This window comes from Camelus dromedarius, unplaced genomic scaffold, assembly GCF_036321535.1.
Source record: "Camelus dromedarius isolate mCamDro1 unplaced genomic scaffold, mCamDro1.pat HAP1_SCAFFOLD_14, whole genome shotgun sequence".
Lineage (NCBI taxonomy): Eukaryota > Metazoa > Chordata > Mammalia > Artiodactyla > Camelidae > Camelus > Camelus dromedarius.
Genome location: NW_026989760.1, coordinates 519529 through 542591, shown reverse-complemented (window position 1 = coordinate 542591; position 23063 = coordinate 519529). Strand labels below are relative to the sequence as shown.

The 23063-nt window shown below is 44.0% G+C and overlaps 1 protein-coding gene across 1 annotated transcript in view; it reads right to left on the bottom strand.

Annotated features, from left to right (window-relative positions):
- The window catches only part of LOC135320556 (anoctamin-6-like), a 53293-nt gene extending 47604 nt beyond the window's left edge, over positions 1 to 5689 (bottom strand). Inside the window, exons 1-4 of the mRNA XM_064483669.1 lie at positions 4607 to 5689; positions 2537 to 2731; positions 1476 to 1762; positions 151 to 238 (exon numbers count right to left, since the gene is read on the bottom strand). Coding sequence (XP_064339739.1) covers positions 151 to 166 — 16 coding nt within the window. The 5' untranslated portion in view covers positions 167 to 238; positions 1476 to 1762; positions 2537 to 2731; positions 4607 to 5689. The remainder of the gene's footprint in view (positions 1 to 150; positions 239 to 1475; positions 1763 to 2536; positions 2732 to 4606) is intronic.
- Positions 5690 to 23063: the final 17374 nt, after the last annotated feature.

Sequence of the window (23063 nt, the reverse complement as noted above, 5' to 3'; positions counted from 1 at the left end):
TTAGAGAGTCAGATAAACGGATAGCAAGGTAACAAAGTCATAGAGCGCTATAATATAGTATTTCCTTTATTTCAATGACAGGATTTATTTAAAGAGCTTAGATATAACATCTTTGCATTTATGGCATCATTTAGCGTCTGAAGCTCTTACATTTTACAAACTTCATTTCATGCGAGATGTTGTCAGTTAGAGAAGTGCTTCTGAATTTGAGGGGTTGCTGTCATCTCAGATGGAGTCCCTAAAAAATGTCTAAACTCTGCAGTATTGTCATCATGACAAGAACTCAGACAGATGAAATTTGGAAAGCCCTGTGATTTACTAGTGCACAGACAGAAAATGGTATTTCAGAGGGAAAAAGCCTGAATTACAGAAAATGATAAATGAAATGGTCTAACATGCATTTCCCTTACAAAGAACTAATACTTCTTTGGTTGATAATAACATCTGTCAGTAATTATGAAAAGAGCTGGCAAATGCATAGTACTTACTATTAGCCAGGGCTGTTCTAAAATTCAAACAGATTCATTAATCCCCATAGCATCTCTACGAGGTGGGTACTATTATTATCCCCATTTTATTGATGAGGAACTTGATAAACACAGAGGCTAAATGACTTTTACAAGGTAGACAGCGAGAAACCAGCACAAGTGTTCCAGCCTGAGTCTATGCTCTTGGCCACTTCTACCTTTTTTTTTTTTTTTTTTGGTGGCAGGGAGATAATAAGGTAATTCTGGTGGGGGGTGGGGAGGTAATTAGGGTTATTTGTCTATTTTAGAGGAGGTGTTGGGGCCTGAACCCAGGACTTTATGCGTGCTAAGCATGCGCCCCATCACTTGAGCTGTACCCTCACCTCTCGAGTCTATGCTCTTAGCTGCTAATCCACACTGCCCCACATGGTAACTCTGGGGGAACTACAGTTCATTCATTCACCCACTTGTTAAACTCAGCCTTCCTGGTGCCTGGGATTCAGCAGTGAACAAGACAACATGGTTCCTGCCCTAAATGGGCTTGTCGACTCCTGACATATTATCTTCATTTTACCCAGGAAGTAACAAGGTCAAGAAGACTCACCTTTTCCTGTTAACACCGGAGGATACATGAAGTGCTTTATTTCATTTCTGCCATTTGACTTACACCATGGGAAGGGAAAGCTGCCTTGCAGATCCCGGAGCTCACAAGCCAGTTAATCCTGAATTTTTTTTTAAAACTGTCCCTTACTTGATACTTGATCTGAGAAAGGATGAAGTAAACCTAAATAGATTCTAAGAAAGCGTGTGGTTTATACAGGGTAAATAACCAGCCACTGTTTACTATCCTAACAGGAATCTGTAGGCATATTTCTTTTCTTTCTCTTTTTTCATTTTTATGGGCAGCTTTTAAAAACCAAACCAAACCAACAAAACCAAATCACTTATAATTCAACAGCAGGTTCTAAATCACCCCCAAGACAGCAGCTAAACTCGGTTTAGACTTACAGTGAGGCTCCTGGTGGTTGGATTGATGAATGTATCTCTATCCTGAATATAAAAGTCGTTCACGCAGCTCTTCTCAAATAGGGCAATGAAAAACTCTTGTTCCGGTTGTTGATACTTTCATCCACTTGGAGGACTTTCATAAAACAGCTGAAGGTATCAAAGGCTGAGGACACGGTTTTCAGATGATTGGGATTCAGAGGCAATTTTATGTACAGTATCTCAGCGTATGTACAGAGCACCTCCCACAGGGTGTGTACATTTGCAAATACAAGCTTGTCATCCAAAACCTATATTGGGAGAATGAAAACACAAACCAGGAAACTATTTTCACATTTTTAGTACACAGATTTTTCTTACATTGCTGGTAGTTAAAGCACTTGTGCAAACACACACAGATATGACACTGGTAAAAGTGAAGATATAATGAAAATAGATTTGCAAACCATCATACATTTTTGCCTTAAAGTTAATTTCTTTGTTGAAATTACTGAAAAGTTATTTAAAATCCTTACAATTCATTCATAAAATAACCAATGTTTTAGATGAAGAAAAGTAAACTTGTTAACTTTTAGTCCAAATTAGTAACTAAAAATAGAAACACGAAAAAATTCTTTGCAGGGGCATTGTAATGACAATTTTTTAAATTTCTTAAACCTAGGACTATTTACATATCTGTTCAATATAATGTTAAACAGACATTAAAAGGGATTTAAAAGAATTATATTTATTAATATGGAATATATAATAAAAGGAAAAAGAAAAAAATGTGAAATAATAATTTTCATTTTTGGAAGGGAAAAATATCTACATTTGAACAAAAAAATGTTTAGAAGGATTTTAAGATTCTTTATGTATAACTAAGGTACAGATGATTTTTAATTCCACTGTTTTTAATTCCATTGGATTTTAATTCCAATGTTCTTTCATTTTCAATTTTGGGGGAAATTTTTATAATAAAAAAACTTTAAAATTGTTCTTGCATAAATACATTAATAGATATATTTATGACTACATTCTCTGGCTATTAAAAAAGATCTCCTAGCTTTGGATCTGAAACATACATTCCATAATGCAGATTCTGACTGACTCGCCTCCCAGTCCAGAGCAAAGGCACGGCTAGGGTGACATGTTTCAAATATCATTCCAGGGAACATGCAGGCTCCCAGCCAACGGCTGCAAAGGGACTGACACTGATCTGCTTGCTCCCAGCTGCAGACCATCACAGATGAGTTTAGATTCATAGGCTCAAGTTTTCTCTGTCAAAAGAAATCAGAAAATGTTAGACTTTTACTTTCACCACGGGAACAAGAAGTTGTTTGATTTTCTTTTATTAAAAAAAAAACAACAAACCAATTTGAACCTGAAGAAAAGACATTTGCTCAAAATACCACAGTAGCAATGAAGGTGCTCTGGCTGGCAGGGACTTGTTGGATTCCTGTGAGTGCTGGACTCCTCACATGGAATTCCCTTGGCACTCCAGAAGGCCTGTGGTTGTCCCCATGGGTTTGTGGCCATATGTGGTGCACAAAAGTCTCTGGCTTTGCCACAATTTCAAAGCCTTTTTTGGCTTATGAAAGGCTTTGCACTCAAATGGAGTTTTCTTGAGTCCACTCACTGATGTCATTCACCAGAGTTATAGTCCAGATCTGACATTCTAGACTCTTAAAATCTTGCAGACATTCAAATGGTTCAGGTTTGGATGTGTATTCACCTCTGCAGGCCTGGACCAAATTCCATAAAGCCACCCGGACAAGTTCAGCAAAATGCAAAGACATTTTTCTTTCTGCAAGACTGAAATGTCTGTGAAGCTATAAAAACTTCTGCATCTACAAAAATAGGGAACCAACTCATCAATAACATATCTATCCACAATGCATGGACATTTGAAAAAATACTGTATTTACTCCTATTAAATTCTATCTGGCTTTTGCCAAATTGTGTCCTAAACTGTAAGGAAAGTATATAAATGTAGAGAATTTTTGACCTTTTAAGAGAAAAAGGAACCCTCCTACTCGGTTGGTGGGAATGTAAATGTTGCAGCCACCATGGAGGACAGTATAGAGTTTCCTTAAAAAACTGAAAATATACTTCCGTGTGATCCAGCAATCCCATTCATGGGTATATGTCTGGAGAAAAATATAATTCAAAAAGACACATGCACCCCAGTGTTCACAGCAGCACTATTTACAATAGCCAACACACTGAAACAACCCAAATGTTCACTGGCAGATGACTGGATAAAGAAGTTGTGGTATATTATATATATATGTATATTTACATATATACACGCATATACACACACATATATACACATGAACACACACACACAATGGAATACTGCTCAGCCATTAAAAAATTAAATAATGTCTTTTGCAATAACATGGATGGACCTACAGGGTATTATGCTAAGTGAAATATGTCAGAGAAAGAAAAACAAATATTCTATTTATTAACTTATATGTATATCTAAAAAATAAAACAAATTAATTACTATAATAAAACAGAAATAGACTCACAGGTACACAGAACAGACTGGTGGTTACCAATGGGGAGAAGGAGGAGAGGGAGGCAGGAAGGGGGTAAGGGATTGAGAGGTAAAAAGTACTATGTATAAAATGGATAGGTTATAGGGCTGTATCATACAGCACAGGGAAATATAGCCATTATTTTATGGTGACATTTAATGGAATATAATATATAAAGATGTTGAGCCTCTGTGTTGTACACCTGAAAATAATATGATGGAAATCTACTACTCAATTATAAAATACTTAATCAAAGTTTTTTTCATATTATTTGCAATAAGTTAGAAGCCAGCACTGTCAATAGAAACATAGTGCAAGTCACAATTTTCCAGTAATCCCATTTAGACAATAAAAAGGAACAAGTGTACTTAATTCCAGGAATAATTATATTTATCCCAAAATATCCAATATACTATCATTTCAAAAGTGATTAACACTTTGAAAACTTTTAATAAATATTTTACATTATTATTGTTGTACGAAGTCTTGAAAATCTATTATGTATTTTCCACTTATAGAACATCTCAATTCACAATAGTCACATGTGGCTGGTGGCTACCATACTAGACAGAGCAGATTACACCATTCACACTTCTGATAAATTACCTGCTCTTATTTATTTAAAAAACTTCCAGAAAAGGCTTTAGATATTCCCTATATCTAACAAAGCAACCTTGACGGGTGAGGAATATCTTCATTATAAAGTGAAAAATAAAGGTAAGAGAGCCATGGTTACATGTAAGTTAATGTAACAATTCCTTCTTAATTCATTCAGGACTTTACAATCTTTCTTCATATTCCAAGGATTCACTGTCACTGTGCAATGTTTTTCACTATAATCATCTTTGGAATTGAGAGGCTTCTGATGACCCTGCTTTGTGCATCTGTACATAAAAGAAAATAACAAAACAGAGAAAAAGACCTTATTAAAGATAATTTAGGGGGGTATAGCTCAAGTGAAAGATCATATTCTTAGCATGCACAAGGGCCTGGGTTCAATCCCCAGAACTTCTTATAAAAATAAAATAAATAAAAACATAATTACCACCCCCTGCAAAAAATTAATTAATTACTTTAATTAAAATTTAAAAAAAGATAATTTAGAGAAGCCTTATCAGGCTACAAGAGCTACAATGAATGCCCCTCCCCCATTAATTTAGAAGAAGTTTCACAATATTTCCCAACATAAAGGCTAAAATATAATTCGGAACACTTCCTGATGGTCAGCATCATTTTAACAAAAATGTAGATAATTACTTCCCTGGTGTCAAAGCTCTGTCAGAGATGGGCACAGAAAATTTAGTAAAAATTATTTTGCAACTACCTTTGAAAGAAATGCTGAGAAATGATCTTTTCTGTTGGAAATTAGCCTGCTTTTATATTCTGCAGTAGGCATACGTGTTTACAAACCAGGCAGGAACTGGATCATATTTTACACATACTTTAGAAACTGATTTGAATTTTGCTCTCTACCTGCAAGGCTATTTCTTAGGTAATAACATAAGCTGGCCACTATACTAAATTTTGTTTCCCTGTTTGCTTAATCCTCACAACTCTGTAAGCTGCTATTATTACACCCATATAACAGACATAGAGCTTGAGACAGAAAATAATTTGGGTAACTTGGTAAATGGTGGAGCTGGGTAATATCGCAGCCAGTCTGACACTCAAGTCCATTCTTCTCACCAATGTCTGATACTGCTGCCTACATTCAGCAATGACTCCTGATTTCATATTTAAGTGTGTCATTTCTAAAAGTGCAAAGCTATATTAGTACTGCTGTGTAAATTATTCTTTTCAGATGTGATTGCCAAAAAAACAAAAACAAATAAAATCAGGGTGCCACTGAGGGGAGGGCGAACTGCATAAGGATGGACACAAGGGGACTTTATGAGGACACAGTTGCACAACTCTAGAAATAGTTAAAATGGCTGACTTGTACAATTATACTATGTGAATTGTATGGCCTGTAAATTACACCTTAATACAGCTATTAAATTAAGAAACTGAGATACCAAATTAAGACTAAAACACATATATATATATCATACATAGTACAACAGGCAAATATCATTATTTACTGCACCATTTTCCTTCATGCAGCTTCCTTTCCTCACCTGTTAATGAAAGGATGATTCATTTTTAAAATAGCCTTTTAATTTATTCAGCAAATAATTTTTGACGGCCTACAATGTACCCAGGACTACTCTAGGCACTTGGAATAGATCAATAAACAAAACAAAAGTCCTGTCCTCACGGAGCTTGGTTGGAGTCTAGCTGGGGTGGGGGGTGGAGATGACAATACACACAACAGAGCAGCAGAGGAGGTGGCATGCTAGGAAAGAGGAACCATGGAAAAAAGTAAAAAGGGCAAAGTAAAGAGAGTTGAGGGTATAGGATGAGGGTGATGTTGTATTAAATACCAGAGCAGGGCACACTGTGAACTGAGGTTAGAATTAAGACTAGGAGGTGAGAAGTCCCAGGAGGACGGAATAACCATCACCAAGGCCAGCGTGACCTCGCATGTTCCAGAATGGGGGCACGGCTGGAGCTGCGGAGAAGGGTCAGTGCAGATCCTGTATGGCCTTGGAGGACATTGTAAGGACTGTGGCTTTTACCCGGAGTGAAATGGGGAGGCACTGCAGAAGGACGACACAATCTAACTTAGGTTTTCAAGGCTCACTTGACTGCGGGGTGAGAATAGTGCAAACGGGTCAGAGATGAAAGGTGGGAAGCTACTGAGAAGGGCTATGCAGGAGGAGAGGACAGTGGCTCAGGGCAGGGAAGCAGCAGTGGAAGCAGGAGCCATGGTGAGAAGTGGCTGGGCTCTGGATATGTTTTAAAGGTAGTGTCAAACCAGATCTATTGACAGAATTCATGTGGTATGTCAGTGAAAGTCAGAATAACTCCAAGATTTTTGACCCAAGCAGCTGGAAGGATTAAGTTTCCACTAACTGAATGGGGGAGGCTGCATAAAGAACCAGTTTGGGGGGTAGGAGGACCAAGAGCTCAGTTTTTACACATGTTGGTTTTAAGATATCAGAGTTCCAAGTGAAGATGCCAAATCAGCAGAATATTATAAGAGTCCAGAGTTTGAGAGAAAAAGTCTAACGGGAGACAGAACTGTGGGAATCATGGGTCACACAGGTGGTACAGGAAGACATGAAACCCAGGTACTCAAACATTAAGATACCCTGGCATTAACCATAGAAGTTATCCTTGAGGGCTTGCCTACTAGGTGAGGATATCAGTCCTATTTCCCGACCACCCGAGTTTTAAAAAGGAACTTACAAATGAATTCGTGCAAGACACTGCCTCCAGTGTGTGGGATCAGAGCTGTAGTCAGAGAATGGGATGGTGCACGCTACTCCCTATGGCACATTATGTGTGTGTGTGTGTGTGTGTGTGTGTGTACGCATATTTGTGTGAGCAGGGGGATGAGTTACACCTGTCTTAAGAAAAAGAGGTAGAAATTCTAGAAGCCGAAAGATGAAAGAATATCCAGATCTGGTAGAGGGAACAGGGGAAACACTGTGTACTGTAAGACATATCCCCATAATGCCATTTCCCACCATTCTTTTATCAGGAACACAGTTGGAACCTGGGGAATTATGTAGATACGTGTGATGTACACAAATTTTCTGACTATGTAACACTAAATATCTACATATGTAGCAAGTTAATGATATTTATATCTCCTTCAAGTTTAATAACAAGTTCACAACAGAAGGAAAATAAAATATTGAGGACTGGTAGAATTATCCTTGAAGGCCTTTCAATGCTCAGAATGGAAGCAAAAGCGGCTTCACCCCACAAAGTATGTCATTAAGAGTCAAGAATGTTTTTTATTTGCTTAAGAAATTGAGAGTTACAACTTCCTGCTTTAAAGAGTTAACTTTAAGACAGATACCATACTATAAACAACATCTATACTGGTGCTTTCTTAAAGCTATTTTTAGTTCCTGCTTGTTCTGATGTACTCCAGAAACTCTGCAAAGAAAACCTTCTATTCAAAGGCTTAAAGGAATAAAAAAAGAAATAACACCGCATTCTTTTAAGTGTTCTCTGTACTGAAAGTCATTTGCAAATGCAGCACTCTGCCAAATATCTACATTTTTAACAATAAAGACTTTTGTGCAATTTTTCAATTGCTATGTGACTTTGCGTCAGTCTCTCACTCAGAAGCAGAATGGAGTACCAGAAAATGACACATCATGTCTAAAACTACAGATGTGGAATATGAACTTACACCAGGAAACAGCTAAGTGGGAGGGTAAGGTTTACCTTTTAAGTTACCGTAAGTGCAGTTACACTTTCTCCCTGCTTCCCCTGTGAAGTGAAGAACTAGTCTTTTCCAGGAAAGCTCTCATTCTGAGTACTGTTTTCTTTAAAATATTTGGAGATTCTTTTTTAAGGTTCTTTCACTTTTAAGTCTTTCCCCAACTCTACATCCCATAACAAGTGTTAAAATTATCCAATAGCCTATTGTTACAGAATATACTCTACAAAAGCTGAGGTTTCCCAGGGCTTGGATCCCACAACTCTGCTACCAGATAATCCTAAATCCTTCCTTCCATAACTGACTCTTCTACCAATTCCCAGCTGCGGGCAAATTCGGCTTCTCAGCCCAGTTAACTTTCTAACTCTGCCTACGAACACTCTACTGCCAGTAAGGGAAATCTAAGGGAGCCAACAAAGCCCCTAGTGAGGGTTGCCTCCTTCAAACAATCAAGAGGCCATCACCAAGCAAATATTTAAACCTACTGCAAAACTTCCGAAGACATCTTACAAACAATATAGTTTATATAGATTCATACTATTTGCTCTGGAATAGTGATTTCCAATGGAGGGAACAAAGGACCACATGACCCAAGCAATTATTTAAAACTGCACATAACTATCCCTCTTCACGTGAGGATTCAGGTAAGCCTGTCTTATAGGTCTAGGTGTAACAGAATGGCAGCACCCCTAGCAGTAGGGTGAAAAGCAGCGAGGTAGACTTTTAGTGAAAGGGAGTGATGTAATAGGACCCACCGCCCACTTACCTCCCACCACAGGACAATCATCTCAGATCGAGAACAAACACTTTGGGAAACAGAGGTTGTTTATGTTTTTATGGTATCTGGTGGAAATAATGCCCTGAGTCACGTGAAGTTGTGGCTGCAAAATTGAACAGGAGACCAGACATTTTCACATTCAGGACACAAATAATCAGCCCCCGAGTGGTCACCATATCTGCTCTCCCCTTTGCCTGTTCACCCCAAAATCTGCAGGACTCTCCTTCTTGCAGTGACACCCACCATTACTCACAAATTCCTGCCAAGTTCACGTCAGCAGCTGGTGGTGTCAAAGTCAACATTTGTACTGCTCTGAAGTCTCTCCATTACTTTATATCCTTCTATTTTCTCTGTTGTCTTCCTAGCTACCCTTGCATTCAGAAGCTGGTTAACGCACTAACATTGACTCTGTAATCAGTCCAGGATATAGCAAGCAGAGATTCAACTGTAACCAGTCCCAGAATACTTGTCATGCCACTCTAGTGTCCCAACAAAATACTCTGGCATCCCTCATCTCACCCAAAGAACCACTGAATTACTTAGAGGTTGTAAAAGTAGAGGGTTTCTCTACTGGGAAACACTGGCTTGTGGTAGAGTCTTGATTTCAGTTTTTGCAACTAGTTACAGGCAAAAAGACATGGTCCACAAATTTTCTTCAAGCGTTTGGAATTTAAACTTTTATTAGATACAGAGCCGGCGGACTAACCGTAATCTATGAACATACGGTCATATTATAAAATAATGTCCATGTCTGCCTTACAGCCATGTAAGAACTTGAATTACACCTGCATCCTGTAGGCCTTTAGAATTGGATGTGAAGCATCCTGTGTTAAAAACCTCCTATCCAGTCCCAGAACACCTTAAAGACAACATCACATTAATGCCACTGAATACATTAGTATAGAACTTGTATGGTTAAGTTACATCTCCAATTTCCCAGAGCTGGAAAGCAGATGCCTAGAAAGGCTGGAAAAGCCCAACTACCAAAACAGCTCAAAAGTTGAAGCAGACTCCTGCACCTCCCAGGGCGGAAGGCGGAGGGTGGAGGGGGCATTGCCAACCACACTGTCCTCCCCCAGGACGTGGCATGTGGGGAAGCAGGCAGGAGTGGGTGGCTGGGACTCAGAGGTGGAGAGGTGATGAAAGCAGGAGTGGAACTGCTCTGGTCCTAGAACAACAGAGCTGTAAAAAGCTCGGCTTCAGTTCAACCCGCTTACTCTCCCACTTCCCCTCCCACCTACGTGACAAACAGAGCACAGTCAGGCACTTTCTGCCCATGACGGTGACTACTAGCAGGAAAGGGACCAGGATAAAAGCATGTCCTACAAAAGATCAGTCTGATTTTAAAGACTGTGTTATAATCAATGAACAGCAGTGTCAGAGAGGGACACTTGTGAGGTGCTCAAATAGGGAGGAAGAGGCTGAGGATCCATTTCCAGCACTTCCATGTCTTTTATCACTCCTATTTCTGACCTTTCCTTTGCCACGTTTTGTAGCACTGCCATCACTGGCAGGTAAAGGGGCAGCAATGAGACTTGGCCGTTTGGCTGATGGGGCTACATTTCCCAGCACTGGAATGAAAAGGCACTGGAAGAGGAGCAGCTGGAAGATGTGAACCGCGGTCCTGGCCTGTGCCAAACACTAACCAGGTGACCCTGGTTTAGGCTGTTAGTCTCTCTGGGCTTCCAGCTGTTTACTTATAAAAGAAGGTTTTGTCATTGCACAAATATATCCAATATGAAATGTAACGTGAAAGTCAAACATAATGACAACTCACCTGCTTGCCTCAGGGAACATTAAAAGCACTGAACACTATGTGAATGTAAACACAGAGTTAAGAAAACTGTTGAGGTAAAGCGCTAAACTGAACATGGAGATAAAGTTTTATGGATTTTCTTGGCTTTCTTTTTTAATTGCAACACTGAATTAATAGTTATTAGCTATACTCCAAACCACCACCCCTGCGAATAAAGTAGGTTAGCACTGCCTGGATGCCTGCTATTGCCCGATGCTAAGCAGGGTGAAGGTATAAAGGAGGCTGAACAAGGGAGTCTTCTCCAGTTACCAGCTAAGTGAGGAGACACATTGGAAACCAACCGGCAATGGTACCAAGTCAGTACTCAAAGACTAGATTACATGCTACCGATCATGAACAGTGCAGAAATACAAAGAGGAGCTAGAAGTATTTGGAGTAAATAGGGAAGAATCAATGAAGGGGATGGGGCTCCAACTAGTTCTCAGGGCAATTCTAAGCTGTTTTAACTGAGGACTGGATAGGAAAAGACTGGTGACTCCTGGATTTTAATAAGGCACAGGTTACCCTAGGAGGCTAAGTCACATAATGATTGGAACAAATAAGGTAAGGCCAAAGTGATTAAGGGTCGAGACTACCTGGCTGAGATCTGGTTGTGGTAAGTCTTTGACTTGACTGTAGATGTTGGAGGGTCAAAACTGAAGGTTGACTGAAAGGAGGGGAGAGAATATCCAAGAATTCAGCAGAAGGAAAAATTCTTGTATCAGGGATGAACGCTCTTCATCAGAGTATCAGCAATCAGAATAGACATTTGAAACCAAAAACATACAGTTCCAGAAGCCAAGAATATGTGGAGGGTGGTGAGAGAAATATAAATCAAAGACCATTCCAAGCCTTTGGGTATTCAAGACTAGAAGAATGATTATGCCACTGAATAAATGGATACGCTGCAAGAAAAATGATTATGAAATCAGCTTTAGACATGTTGAATCTGACATATGAGCTAAGAGTAGGTGTTCTCTAAGAAGCTCAAAATTCAAAACTGAAGCACAGATCTAGAGTACAGGCTTAAGATGCAGATGGACAAGACATGATAAATCTCCTAAAAGAAAACATACGGAAAACATTATCTGACATAAATCTTAGCAACGTTCTCCTAGGGCAATCTACCCAGGCAATGGAAATAAGAGAAAAAAACAAAAGGGACGTAATTAAACTCATAAATTTCTTCACAGCATAGGCAACCATAAGTAAAACAAAAGGAAACAACAACCTACGAATGGGAGAAAATATTTGCAACTGATACGACTAACAAAAAAGCCTTAATTTTCAGAATATATAAACAGCTCATACAACTTAAAAACAAAAAAACAAACAACTCAATCCAAACATAGGCAGAAGACCTAAACAAGCATTTCTCCAATGAAGACACAATTGGCCAATAGGCACATGAAAAAATGCTCGATATCACTAACAAACAGAGAGATTCATATCAAAACTACAATGAGATATCAGCTCACACCAGTCAGAATGGCCATCGCTCAGAAGTTCATGAATGATAAATGCTAGAGAGGCTGTAGAGGGAAGGGTACCCTCTTACACTGCTGGTGGGAATCCAGTTTGGTGTAGTCATTATGGAAAGCATGGAAATCCCTCAAAAAACTAAAAGTATACTTACCCTATGACCCAGAAATCCCACATCTGGGTATATAACTGGAAAGAACTCTAATGTGAAAAGATACCTGCACCCCAGTGTTCATAGCATCACTGTATACAGTAGCCGAGACATGGAGGCAAGCTAAATGTAGCAACAGATGACTGGATAAAGAAGTTGTGGCATATTTATAGACTGGAATATTACTCTACCATGAATAGGACAAAATAAAACCATTTGAAGCAACATGGGTGGAGCTAGAGATCGTCATTCTAAGTGAAAGCAGCCAGAAACAGAAAAATACCAAATGATATCACTCATATGTGCAATCTAAAAAAATAGAGAAAAAGACACTGTGAACTCATCTACAAAACAGAAACAGACTTGCAGACTTAGTCAACAATCTTAAGGTTACCAGGGAAAGGGAATGGCAAGGGATATATTTGGGAGTTTGAGATTTACAAATGTTAGCCACTATATATAAAAATAGATTTTAAATAAAGTTTCTTCTGTATAGCAGAGAAACCTATGTTCATTATCCAGCAATAACCTATAATGAAAAAGCCTATACAGCCACCAACTGAGGAAGCAAGAGAAGAAAGGAGAGTTAGTTATGCTGGGCTAGAGCCCACTTCCAAAATCATTGTCAGCCACTGAGGCTGCCCCGAGGGCACTGAGCACTCCTCCCAGGGACAGACTGACATGACATGCGTCCTGTGAACCTGGGGCAGCAGAGGCCGTCCACAGATCTGGCCCTGGGGGAGATGGGAGCAAGTCCACCTGATCCCCTTGGGGCAGCACCCCTCCCCGCAGACCCCGCCTCCTGACTGCACCGCTCCTGCCTCTCAGGAACCCACTGACTTGAAAACAAGTGATCCACGAACCTGGGGCAGCGGCAGGGAGATGGGCAGCGACCTGGCAGGCTGGTCGACTTGCCCCCTTCTCTCCCACGGCCTGTCCAGGGCTCGGCTTTTGCTTCTCCAGGCACGGTCCGCAGGTCAGCCTGCTTCTGGAAGGAGGGCGCGGTGTGGTCGAAGGCAGTGGCGGGTTATGGGGTCTGCCCATGAGAGCCCGTGGATTGGCTTCAAACTCCCCAGCGCATGGCCTGAGATTGGCCTCTGCTGCCCCAGATTCGTGGAACTCAGGTTACAGGCCAGCCTGCTCCTGGAAGGCAGGTGCTGTGCTGTCAGGGAATGGCGGCGGCTGCGATGGCGGGACTGGGGCTGCCCTGTGAAAGCGCGGGGTTTGCGACCATTTCCCGCTGTTGCTGCAGCCATCCCAGCACACTGATCACACTGCGCCCACCTCCCAGGGGCAGCCTGACCTGTAACCTGAGTCACAAGAACCTGGGGATTTAGAGGCCGCCCCCAAGGTCAGGCCGCGGGGAAGATGGGAGCAAATCCAGGGGCTCTCATGGGGCAGCCCCCATTGCATCCGAGGCCCCGCGACCGCACCGCACCCGCCTCCCGGGAGCAGGTCATGGTCTGAGGGCCAGTCAGAGATGCTTCGGAGCCGTCAGGTGCCCTCCCACCTCCCGGGGCAGTACCTGCTCTCCTAAACCCGGGTATAAGCGGCGGCAAAAACGCGGGGTTCAGGAACTACTAATAGAGGGGTTACCACTAACCACAGCGGCGGCTGGGAACCGCCTCAGGGTCCTAACCGGATGCGCGGCCGTGACCTCACCTCCGCACCCCTCCCTGTGCGCCTCCTCAGTCGCACAGCCCAGGCGTCACCCGCCGGCTTCGAGCAGCACGCCCCCACCAGCGCCCCCTTAACTGCCCGGGAGCGGCAGCCAAACCAAGGGCAAGCGGCGGCCCAGACCCCAGGCCGTGTTCCTCTTCCAGGAGCTGGTCCAGGAGCAACCGGCTGCCGCCAGCTTCCACTCGTTCTGGGCGGGTTCCGGCGTCCGCGCATCTGTCCGTCAGCGCGTGCGCGCCCCTCCTCCTCCTCCCTCCTGCAGCGCAAACTGCTCGGGTGGGTCTCCTGCTTTACCAGACCTGGCCACTGGGGCCGGGAGGAGCCAGGTGGTACCCCTCCTGCTCGTCCCGCCGGGTCTCCATCCCCAGAGCCTTCACCCCGCCACCGACTGGGTCCTGGCACTGAACTAGAACCACGACTTCCCTGGGCCAGGCCACACCCCACCAGCCCCACTTCCCCTGCTCACCTTCCCCTCCCTGTTACTACCCTCCCACCCCTGGCCAGGCCCAGTCTCCCACCAGACCTTAAAGACAGGGCTTCTTCTCCTCACACCGAGGTCTGTGCCCTGACACTCCGTCCTGCTTGGTCCTAACCTATGGCCCCTACAAACTCATGCCTCACCAAAGGACCCCCAAAATCCTGAAACTATACTCCTCACTTCTCAGCCAGGTCAGTTCCAATCTGAGCGGCCCCACACTCCTCAACCTATACCCCCTCACCATGGGATCCCCTTCACTCTGAGTGCACCCCTACCCTAAGCTCACTCCCTCACCCCTAACCCTGTGGTTGGGGTGGGGAAATCTGAGCTCCAGTAATGATGACTACTGCCACCAGCGGGGGATCCAGCCTAGTGTGCACCTTCATAGTTAGTGTCTGAGGCTACAGGGTGAGGCAGGCTGGGCTGAAAGAGGTTCCAATTCCCGCCCTGGCACCCTGATCCCCGCACCCTGTGTCTCATCTGACCCGATGGGTCAGGGTGATCCCAGGCTGCCAGCCAATGGCCTGTGGGCCTTGGGTGGTTGATGGTCCTGATGGTGATCTGGACCCCTAGGGCGGAGGCACGCGGACCTTTGGGGTGGGGGAGTTCAGAGGGTGCACTTGAGCCCAGGGGTAGACAGCAGATGGTGGGCTGTGTGCATGGGGCTGTGTGCGTGGCCTGGCCTCAGCCCAGGTGGGTGCAGGTATCTTGTTCATTCACACCAGGCCAGAGGGAAGAGGGACGGGAGCTTTCAAAGCATCAATTTTAGGAAGCCAAGGCTGGAGAGAAAAGTAGGAATGTGCACTGTCCAGGCCACCATGGATCCCGCCGTGACGCTGGTCCCTTGCATCAGGGGAGACTGGCAGTTAACTGGCCAATGAGACATCCCCTGCTGTGGTATAGTTTACAGGCAATTGAAGGGATTTTGACAGGTAATTTTAATCCAATAATTGTCACTTTCTCTGCGGGAGATCAGGTCCAAAGTCATGGTGAATCTGGCAGGGACCCTGCCTGAACTGCAGCCTGGGACTGTAGAGGACCCACCCAGGACTCATCCTCTTAGCTCTCACCCAAAGGCACTGTAATAGAGAAGAACAAATCTGAATCCATATTGGATCTTTTCCTTTCCTTTAACCCTCTGCCGTGTTTTCTAGGCTTAGTCTTGCTAGCTCTGCAACTTTTGTAAAACAATGTTACTTTTAGGCTGAAATAAACAGAAGATCCTATTCTCAAAATCTGACCTTTAAGGATATTAACACTTTTGCACTCTTATAAAGATAACAAGTTGCAGAATAGAAAAAGTTTGTTTTGTTGCAGGTGTTACAGGAACACGGTGATCTGATTCACGTGGACAGCTGCAAAGGATTCAAAGGACAAAGAAATCCGACACCAAGAAGTTTGCAACAACCAACCACAGCCCCTCCCCTATTTACTAGAAAAGAAGCCTGAAGTCTGACTTGGGGAAGATGGTTCTCCAAGATATTAGTCTGCCATTATCTTGGTCTGCAGCTGTCAACGTAGACCAGGTCATAGGGCCTCTGTAAAACCTCTAACAAAGCAAAAGATATTTTCTATTCTGCAACTTGCTGTGTTTATATAAGTGCAAAAGTGTTAATATCCTTAAAGACCAAAGACTTGAAAATAGGCTTTCCTGTATATTTCAGGCTAAAGGCAACACTGTTTTACAAAAGGTGCAGAGCTAGTAAGATTAAGCCTAGAAAATAGGGCACAGGGTTAAAGCCAAAAGGACAGATCTTTTATGGAGTCAGATATTTTTCTTTTCTATTATAGTATATTCTATTTTTGTTTTAAGTTTACAAGAATAAAGTTTAGCCTTTTCCCATTTTAAATTGTGCAATTTTAAGGAGCATTAAGTGCATTAAAAATGTTGTGAGACCAACACCACTGGTTTAGACAATTGCCTTCCTCAAACTAAAAGCTTGTATACAAAACGCACCCCACATCCTACCACCCCCATCCAATGAGAAGCACTAATCCCCTTTCTCTCTCTGTCTTAACCTATCCTGGATGTTCCCTATCAATGAAATCATATAAAAGGTGGCTTTTTTTTCTCGCTGCCCTCATATCTTAAGTAGGGACGGGTGAATTTTTTGTTTGTTTGTTTTCACGTGAATTAGCATTTTTGTATTTTGAGAGGGAAATCCAGATGGATTAAAGATGAGACGTACCAAATGAAGCCCTTTTGGTAACTCTGTGCATAATCTCGTGGTAGGCACTGCTGTTCTAAGTGTGAAACCAGAGCCAGAAGGGAGATGCTTAGCTCTTCTTGTGGCAAAATAAAACCAAACTAAAGCAGAAAACAAAGGCCAAGAAAGACAGCTGGAAAGAAAAACCACAGCCTGGAAAAAGCTTTCCTCATGACCCAAGGTCGGAGAAAAGCTTCACATCGCTGTGGTGCAAAAACCTCTTGAAGCCCAGTGTTCTGAAAAGAAACAAAACACACACAGGCAGTTCCAACGAGAGGCAGTGCAGGTGGCCAGTGTGTGCTAGAGATGCTCCACCTGTAAGGTGAGGACATAGGCAGATGGACAGACTGCAGAGATAGCATTGGCCACCATCACACTGGCAGGTCTTTAGCCCGGTGACAACCAGCCCTGGTGACAACGTGAGCAGGCAGAGGCCCCAGGAGGTCCCCTGGAGGGAAGAGCAAATGGACGCTCCTCTCCGGCAGAACAAGGTACAGGATACACCAAAGTGCCACAGGAACATCACTTCCCTAGCAGTGCTGGTCCTTAGAGAAGATTCCACCAAAGTGCTTGCACAATTTTCAAAGATAATTTTTCTTTAGTAACATGAATTCAAAATAATCAATATGTCATCAAGGGATTTTCAGAAGTGACCTGCCCTGGGCCCGAACAATACACACACATAAATACACACATATACACATAAATATATACACACATACATACCGGAAAAGAGACAGACAGACTGAAACACAGAGAAGCAGGGGAGACAGAGAAACAGAGAGAAAAGACAGAGAGAGAGGCACTGAGAGACAGAGACAGAGAGAAGGAAAACTGGAGCTGGGAAGGAGTGGAACTCACGCACATTTTCACAAGTCAGTCTGCATGTCAGAACCTGGTCTCAAAGTCCATCCATCCTCCAGGGGAGGGTGTGGGGATCACAAAAGGGCGTGGGAACTGAAGGCAAAAAGTATGAAGACATTCTGGGGCAGTCCACCACAGAGGCCGAGATCAGACACTGGGCCTGTATGTCAACATGACAGAAAGACCTAGGAGGTTGTTTGCCAGAGCTGACGACGTCAGAGTTGTATTTAAATTTAGTCGCACGACTGGGAGCTGGGAAGCAAGCAATAAGGAAAGTGACTTTCTCCAGACCTCAGGGCAGACCCAGGCCTGTGTGGCATCTTCTCTGCCCTCCGCCATCCCTCTGTGGGGTCATTCCTTTGCTAAGTCTGTGCACGAGCTCCCTGTGATGCCAGCCCATGGGGGTGACAGATGCAGTAGGTGTTTCTAGGTCTAGAGACAGGATGGCTTCTCTAGGAAGCAGGGGCCAGAATGGTCCCCACTGTGCTGACGGGAGATTGGGGAGACCCTGAGAGGCACGTGGCTTTTCCATGGTGATAGAACTGTTGAGTTGGGGGAGCCATGTCTGAACCCAGCTGTATCTTCAGAGCTGCAGCACTGGCTGCATCCACGCCTCCCCAGGGCTATGAGGGGGGCTGAGTTGGTGTCACTGTGTGTGGACATGGCATGGAGTGAGAAATGATAGATCGGCAGCCCAGAAAGGTCCTTGGGGAGCTATGTGTCAGGAGGAAGCTTGGGTAAGTGGACCCCAGGAAGTGATCTCATTTCCCCAGCAATAGAGCCCAACAGAACTTGGAACTAAAGTCACCAGGCACCCACTCTGTAGAGAAGTCCCTACTCAGCTCACTTGATTGGAGACAGAGTCACGTTCTGCTGCATCCCAATATCCCGAGGCCACAGACCCCGGAAAGCCCGCAGCGAGGGGCTTAACCAACGCTGCCAGCGCTGGGTCATGTCTCACCCAAGGCGCCTCTGGACTTTTGGCCAGAGAGACCCAAAGGTAACACAGGGAGGCCCATGGCAGGCCCGCCCAGGCCAGGCCACCACTCTGATCCCACCCAGGTATCCCGACGGCCCCGTCCTGGCTGGTGGAGGTGGAGCAGTCAATTTGGGGATGGGTTTCTGCCCAAAGCAAGAGCAGTTCAGAGGCCTGGTGGGCCGGTCACATCCACAGCCCAGGGCAAAGCTGGCTGGCTGGGATGTGGAGAGCCAGGGAAGGGTCCTGCTGCCCAAGGTGGAGCCCATGCATTCTGGGTATGTCTTTTCCCTCCCGGGTGTCTGAGCTGAACAAGGTCTCGGTCTGATCTGGCAGCAGAGGGTCGAGTGGACAGAAGCAGGAGTGTTCCTGGCCGGGCAGGGCTCTGAGGCTTCCAGGCCGGGTCAGCTGCTGGTCACTGTCATTGCAGAGCTAGATACCACATATTGAACAGCAGTTGATGAATAAGAAAACCAACGCCCCCTCCCCCAAGTGAAGGGCTGATGTGCCGCTCTTCTGAGGGCCAGCGCAGGATCCAGGTGGGTCTGGATATGGCAGGGTCCCCTCCACCGTGGCCCACAAATCAGTGGGGCACGCCTCTGACCCAGAGATCACCCAGGGCTCTCCCCTGGTACCTGCCCGTGGATGACGGGTTGCTCAGCACACCCTGCTCTGACATGGAGCACAGTGCCCACCTCGCTGCAAGTCAGGTGGAGGACCAGGAGCCCCCAAAACAGAGCCCGAAGTTCAGGAAGGCAGGGCTGATGCGTGTGTGTAGGTGAGGGAGGGGCGAGGGCTGGGCCACACAAGGAGGTGTACCCAGAAGCTACTGTTGGGACCAGAGAAAAGAATGGCCTCAGACCACCTGTCTGGAAAAATTCAGTCACAGAACACATTCTGTGGGCACTTTCTGGGTGGGAGCTGTCTGGAAAGCTCTGGGAAGTTTTCTGTCCTTGAATAGGCACATGGAAAGGGAGGCAGGTGGGTAAATTTTTCCTCTCACACAGCATGAGCTCTTCCACAAGACTTAAATCTCTCTCCACATCCAATAGTTACAGAGGAGGCAGGGGCAGGGGAAGATATCAGAGACCAAAAAAAGGATGATCTGGATCCAGCAGGAGACCGCGAGTTCCCTCCTGCCGCTCCTGCAATTCCTCCTGAACCTGCATCTGCAGCTGGACTGCTGGACAATGGAGAAACAGTTCAGGCATCACCACCAACTGGGGTAGAGCCCCCTCTGCACCCACCCACACCTTCTTCTCCAAAATGTTCTCCAAATTCCCACTATCATTCCCCTCCCCCTCCCAAACTTGACTTCCCTTCCTCTGGAGATGTTTTTGTTTGGTTTTCTTTAGTTTCCTTTGTTTGTTTCACTTCATTTATGGCAAGGTTTATTTTTCTTTTTGGAGTTTCATTAATAAAATATAGACTTTTCCCCTTTTAAATTGTGCAACTGAGGAGCATTAGAGGCATTCACAATGTTGTGCGACCATCACTACCATCTAGTTTCATACTATTTCTTTCCTCAAAGTGAAACCTTGGATCCAGAGCGCGCACTCCCCTCCCTCCTCACCCAGCTCCTGACAACACCAAGTCCTCTTTCTCTCTGAGTGTCTTTAACTCTCCTTGGTGTTCCCTGTCAATGAAACTTTAAAAAAGTTTTCTTTTGTCCCTGCCCACTTGTTTTTAGCTGGGGCTGGGGATTTTTTTTGTTTTCACTTGAAACAGCATTTTTATCATTTTAAGGGGATATCCAGGGGGATTAAAGATGTGATGTACAAAATGAAGCCCTTTTAGTAACTCTGTGCATAATCTCAGGGTAGACACTGCTGTTCCCCCTGTGACACCACAGCCAGAAGACATAAGGGAGATGCTTAGCTCTTCCTGTGGCAAAAACAAAACCAATCAAAAAAATTAGCAAAAGCCCAGAAAAACTGCTTGAAAGTGAGACCACAACCTGAAAAAAGCATTCCTCATAACCCAAGGTTGGAGAAAGGATTCCCATCCCTGTAGTCCAAAATCCTTTCGAAACGCAGTGTTCTAAACAGAAACAGAACAGACATGGGCAGTTCCAATGAGAGGCAATGCAGGTGGCCAGTGTGTGTTAGAGATGCTTGACCTCTCAGGTGAGAACACAGGCAGAAGGAAACTGCAGAGAGAGCACCGGTCACCATCACACTGGCGGGTCTTTAGTCAGGTGACAACCAGCCCTGGTGACAATGTAAGCAGGCAGAGGCTCCAGCAGATCCCCTGGAGGGAAGAGAGAAGGGACACTCCTCTTCAGGAGAACAGGGTGCAGGACGCATCAAAGGGCCACAGATGCAGCTCTTCCCCAGAAGTTCTGATCCTTACAGTTCATCCCACTAAAATCCTTACACACCTATTCAAAGATGCCTTTTCAAGGGTGATCATCACAGCACTGGTTGAAACAGTCTGAATTAAAGCAATACTAATGTTGATGAAGAGTGTATGGGGTCCATTTTTTCTGGTTCATGTGGATGAATGAATGCTGTGCAGTTGGAAAAGTGGGTGTCTGGTCTCAACCCAATGTCAAGGGAGGCCTCAGGGTGGAAGTATGCAGACCCACTGTCTGCACCCAGGGTCCCATCTGCATGACCACATATGTGTGAAATCAGTATAGATGTAAACTGATCTGATTGTGAGTGTGCGAGAGACAGAGATGGAGAAAGACATACTGAGAGACACAGAGACTGAGACATAAGAACCAAATCATTCATGATAGTCACCTCTGTGGGTGGGAATTACAAATCTCTTCTCTTTTAGGCAATATTTCAATTTTTTGTACTGTGTCTATATTACTCTACTAATTCTAAAAGGATTAAAATCCTATCTTAATGTGACCCATTCATTACTCATCTAGTAATTAAAGTACATTAATCCTATTTTTAAAAGAATTTAAAGTCTTCTCAGGATGCAGTTCCATGTCAGCTCCGTGGCAGCAGAGGTTCTCCAGGAGGTCGTGTCTCTTCTGAATCAGCATCCAAAGAGGTGAGGAAGAAGTACCAGACTTGGACACTTAAGACTACAATAGATTAGAGATTCTGTTGAGAGAAACTAAGACCTACATTCACAGAGAATAATCCCATATTCATGGAGCAGAAGGCTTCATTCTACTTAGATGACAATAGTCCACGAATAGATCTAAGGATTCAAAGAATGCCTACCCAAATCCCAGGTGGTGTTTTGCAGGAATTGACAATCAATCTAAAATTCATGTGGTAAATCCAGGGGCTCAGAATACATGAGTGAATGTTGAAAAAGAAAACAAAGTTCGAGGAATGGAAAGTCAGATGGAACCCATGGTTAATACAAAAGCACTTTAAGCTGAAGACACCTGAGATTCAATAGATGTAGAAGAAAACCTGTCATGGAAGCCAATTCTCTCCTCTCCCTTTGCCCTATTAAGTTAGGTTGATAAAAAAGCCTTTAACTTTCACCATTTAACATGGTACTTACTTTTCTGGTTGGCTCCTGCTTGTGTATAAATAAACCGTTTGTCTCGTTCATCTCCTCCTTACTTCTGTGTGCCCTTTGGGAGGGACTCTGGATGATGGGGACCTGCTCTTTTCTCACCTTCTTTAGTGACATCTTTTGTCCATGGTGAAGTGCTTAAAACAAAAAGGCTCATTGGTTTTGGGTCAGATTTGGAACATGTAAACCTTTGGAGAACCCCTGGAGGTACAAGGGGGTTCAATACTGCTGGGAGAATTTACTTGTCCAAATACCTAACAAGATACAATTTGCATAGTTGTTTGTTTTTTTTTTTAAAGATTCTTACCCTAAAACAAATACCCTATCTAAACCTCTTGGATGATCAAATAGAAAGAAAAAAGAGAATCATGTCTGGCCTAAGAACTCTTCCTTATAAAATGGAAGGACAGAATCAGATTCAGAGCAAAAAGTAAAATCCATTTATACCATCAACCCTCCCACTCTTTTGTACACTGTCTTCATGTAATCTGCCAGATGGCGCCCTGGAGAAGGCCCTTTGCCCGGAACTCGTGCTCATTTTCAGAGCTCTGCCAAGCATGAGGTTGGTCCCCAGGGCCTGAGAGGGGCTACTTGTGAAATCTTCTCTGCTGAGACCCACCGGACTGAAGGGAACTGTGTGCTCTGAGGGAGAGAGAGCACACCAAGCCTCTGTGGAGGCATCTCTGACATCATTCCAAAGGCACACAGCTCTAACTGTGGGCATGGGAATTTTTGAGTGGCATCTTAGTTGGAAATCTCCTCCTGGATAGAAAGAAGCAGATTCAAGATGTTGCAATTGGATGGGCAGGTCGGCCTCTCGAATTTGTCGATGAGAAGGACACGCAATTCACTGCAGAATTAGGAACACCCATCCCTGCTCTGCT